General features: G+C 32.6%; 1 protein-coding gene across 1 annotated transcript; it reads right to left on the minus strand.

Moving 5' to 3' along the window:
* Positions 1 to 1,352: 1,352 nt before the first annotated feature.
* On the minus strand, positions 1,353 to 3,427 carry LOC127128013 (glutaredoxin-C2). Its single transcript, XM_051057272.1, has 4 exons — positions 3,250 to 3,427; positions 3,086 to 3,174; positions 1,727 to 1,825; positions 1,353 to 1,612 (listed from the first exon to the last, which is right to left on the minus strand). Exons 1-4 carry the CDS (start codon positions 3,303 to 3,305, stop codon positions 1,533 to 1,535), a joined length of 324 nt encoding a protein of 107 aa, XP_050913229.1. The 5' UTR covers positions 3,306 to 3,427; the 3' UTR covers positions 1,353 to 1,532.
* Positions 3,428 to 4,157: the final 730 nt, after the last annotated feature.

The raw sequence follows: 4,157 nt of genomic DNA on the forward strand, positions 1-4,157 counted from the left end.
TGTATAGGTTTATTTGAAATCGGGATGTCCTATACTAAAGACATCTCTAGAGCGGACAACACATTCCACACAAGATATTGAAACTTGGCCGATTCACTTTTTAGAGAGAATGAAAGAGAAACAAATAAGGAAAGGTCAAAGAAGAAATCACCATTAGATTTGAATAGTGACATATTTTCTAATCTGTTGTAGTTTTAATCTAACAATGTAACTTGTTTGTTTTATGTAATCATCACATATAATGTTATAAAATTTGGTGATAAATTTTGGACAATTTTTGTTTTGCATAATACATTGATTTTGTGAACAATGGATTTGGGAGATGTGGAGATGCATCTCCAAACACATCTTTTACTTATAAAAAAATAATACAAGAGACTTTACAGATGTACATCTCCGAAAATCCATTTATTTCTTAAAAAATAAGGTGTATCCAAAGATGTATCTTTGGACGCACATTTAAATTATTACAAAAAACGAATCAGGGGACTATACGAATATGCATCTTCGTAAAGCCATGGATTACTTTTATAAATAAGATCTCTCATACCATTTTCTTTACACAAACCAGAATGAATACATATCACCATTTTGCATTTGTGTATTTCAATGGCGTAAAACCCTCACTTTAATTTTGAATTTCCGAGAACATACTTCTCGTAGATCTGAAATCCAAACTAAATACTCTCCTGTGATATTTGAAAAATCAAAGATTTGTCTAACTTGAATACCATTCACCATCAATTAACAATGAAGGGAGGATATGTTTCATCGTACCTAAACTGAAGATAGATGATAATTTAAAAGTTATTTGAAATACTTTTTACCATTATTCAAATATTATAAAGATGTTGCAATGTCCTAAACCACCGAGCATATTTCAAAGATGTATCTCTGAAAAACTCATTGAATATTAAACTAAAGGAAGTTATAGAAATGCATCTTCGGTTCAATCTTTTATGCATAGGTAAATACATATCTAAATTAAATTTTAACATAATAAGAGTTGAAAAGAGCATAATAAGGTGTGTGAAAAAGATCATGGTAGTGGGAAAACACATATACATATAAGAGTTGAAAGGGCATTCCCCATTTTAAAATTGGTTTTAAAACACAGTAACAAAAGCAGTCCAGTTCAAGAATTAAAACCACGTTGCACTTAAACAGAGAACCAACACAATTTGCATGAACTGTTTTCCAGTTCAGTTTTTTGCCCAACCCAACCATGCTCATGCCCATGGCAAAGTCTGTAAGGTTCAATTAGAAATGAAAACTTCTTAAATTGTACTCCAGGCTTGGCAATTCTCATTAACATACTCACCGGAGCCCAAGTAATAAAATCTCAGTATATCTGTTGTCAATAACCAAAATTTAATAGACTTATTTAATGGAGTTGTACTTTAAAGAGAATCACGCAAGAATAACAGGGTATTAAGTTCATAACAACCGCAAGTTTCAGGGTATTAAGAGATTTGAACTCCTCTTATTCGAGTATTTTTATTACACTATGTAACCAGAATTTGAACTCCTCTTTACGAGGTTGACCCGGAAAGAGCTCCAGCAGATGTCAACAGGGGTAACAGCTTACCCTGGCTGTGCAAGTTGGTTGTGGCTGCATAGAAGCAGAAGGAACAAGAAAACAATTCAATAAATTATCTGAAATGAAACCAAATGATTAAGAAAGTTGTGTATAGGTATTAAAAAGTACTCTATATCTAAATCTTACTGTCACAGCCGCCAATGTGGTTTCCACCAATAAAAACATTCGGCACAGTCCTCTGACCAGTCCACTGACCTAATGCTGCTTGGATCTCACTTCCATCAGCTGCACAATTTCCAACCACTTCAGTTAATTCACAGACAAAACACACAGAGAACTTATGAAAGAATAAACAAAAGCCATAAAATATAGGAGACTAGAATAGAACCATATTATTAAAACAAGGAAATCCAATTACCAGTCAGAACATTTTATTCATAGACTCTCATTTGACTAAGTGAAAACCATATGTTATTTGATTATTTAAAAATCGACTATGGAGCTAATAAAAAAATCATGTGAAACTCAATCCCTGATCCAGCACAAATTACTAATGCTCTATATTTCCCATATTCATTCCACGACACGTACTTGCAAGGAATCAATGCCTCATTCTTACCTTCATATACAGTTTACTGAAAACTCGTTGCTGCTAAATAGAACACTATTTAGAATCCAGCAGTTTAGTGAAAACAAACCTGAATCCTGTATTGAGCGGAGGACTAGACAATGCTAAAAATACCCTTTCCAGTAACAAAACGCACACAATTAAGTCACACAATAAAATGAATATGCGTCAAAAACAGAATAGAAAACCAATAAAAAGTGTCCAAAAAATGAACACAGTACAAAGCCATCAAGTAGTACATTAGTAGTAGTTAAAAGAAGAACCACGCCAATACCAAATGATTCTTGATCCCTAAACAACAATATATGATATTTAAAGCAGAACACAATGCCCTGATTTTTAGTCACCTTGCAAGGAGAAAACTGTAATTGGTGCAACCTAATGTTCACAAAATTTTAAAAAACAAAGCTGGCCAGTATAAGTAATAAGATGGGTGTATTTTATTATTTCATCGAGTGACCATATTCATTGACCTAAGTAAAGCCATCTAATTTAGAGCCTATCAAAGGCCTATTTGAATCGGCTTATGCGAGCTTAACTACTTGCATAAGTTTTATGAAACTGTTACGTATACATGAAAACAGCTCCCGACATTTTTCATAAGCTTTTTTTCAACTCATTTTCATAAGTACTCTAGCATAGCTTATGAAAATACTTTAGCATATATAAAACAATTTAATTTTATCTTTTGCTAAAGAAATAGCTTATGTAAGCTTATACCTAAGCACTTATCTTCATAAACACTTTTACTATAAGTTGCAAATAAGTTGTTTGTTTATCTAAACAGGCCCTAAATATGAAACTAAATAAACAATTATAATTGAGAACAATCCAACAAATTAAAATCAATTCTAAAATTCTAAAATCAAAAGCCCTAAAAATAACAAAAGAATTCGCAAAAGGAATAAAGGACGCACATTCAGTATCGAGTTCAATGGCTTTGAAAGTGACACCCAAATTAGCGAAGAGCTTCTTGACTTGGACACAGAAAGGGCAATAGCTTTTGCTGAAAAACCGAAATCGAGCGTTGTTACAAACAATGAATCGATTGAAAAAAATTGAATTCGGAAATGAAATTGACCTGAAAACAACGACGGCATTTGAAGCTACAATCTCCTTCGCCTTAGCTAGTGCCATTTTGCTATGCTATCGAATTTGTTTCTTCGCTACTTTTTCTTTTTGCAATCGAAAACTCTTCACACGCGCATTGCTTCAAGATGCGTGGTGTGGTGGGTTATATACTCTCTCCGAGTGAGTTCTGGCTGGTCACATGCCAACCACGTGATAGTATAATAATATGGTACGTAGAACCCGTGTCATTTTACTTGGAGTAGTTTTTTTTTTTAAATTATCTAATTTATATATAAGTTATGTGAAAAATAAAATTATATGGTATTATTACAATATTAAAATAATTTTATACTTTCAATCAATCGGCAATTTTTTTTAAATAATTATATTTTTTAATTAAAATTCTAAAATAACATATTTTTTAAATTATTTACGGAAATAATCACATTTTAGGAAACATGTGTTAGTTGAACTGACACATCTATTTTTCATTTAACATACGCGTCAATGACTTAGGGGCATGCATGTGAAGGTGCCACATGCATTGATGCATGCATGTGAAGGCGTCATTGTTTACTATGAAAATTGGTAAACAACCGTTGATCTTCCAAATTAAAATATTTTGGTTACAGTAAGACCCAAATTTTGACCCTAAGATCCTTCATTCTATCTCATCATATGCATTGGCATTGGGATCACACATTGGCATCCTTCTTACCCCTTTATTCATTGGGTTTGCATTGGGAGAGATCACCAAGTACATTTGACTGTATCATACTTTGTTTTTCATTATGTACTAACCAAAATACCAAAAATATGTCAATGTATAGTTTGTTGCTTTTGTAGGTAGTGTGTATGCTCACATATGCTCTATCAAGTTCATATCTAGGGTTTGAGACCCTCAATGCAAGAAGCTCA

Source organism: Lathyrus oleraceus, chromosome 3, assembly GCF_024323335.1.
Source record: "Lathyrus oleraceus cultivar Zhongwan6 chromosome 3, CAAS_Psat_ZW6_1.0, whole genome shotgun sequence".
Lineage (NCBI taxonomy): Eukaryota > Viridiplantae > Streptophyta > Magnoliopsida > Fabales > Fabaceae > Lathyrus > Lathyrus oleraceus.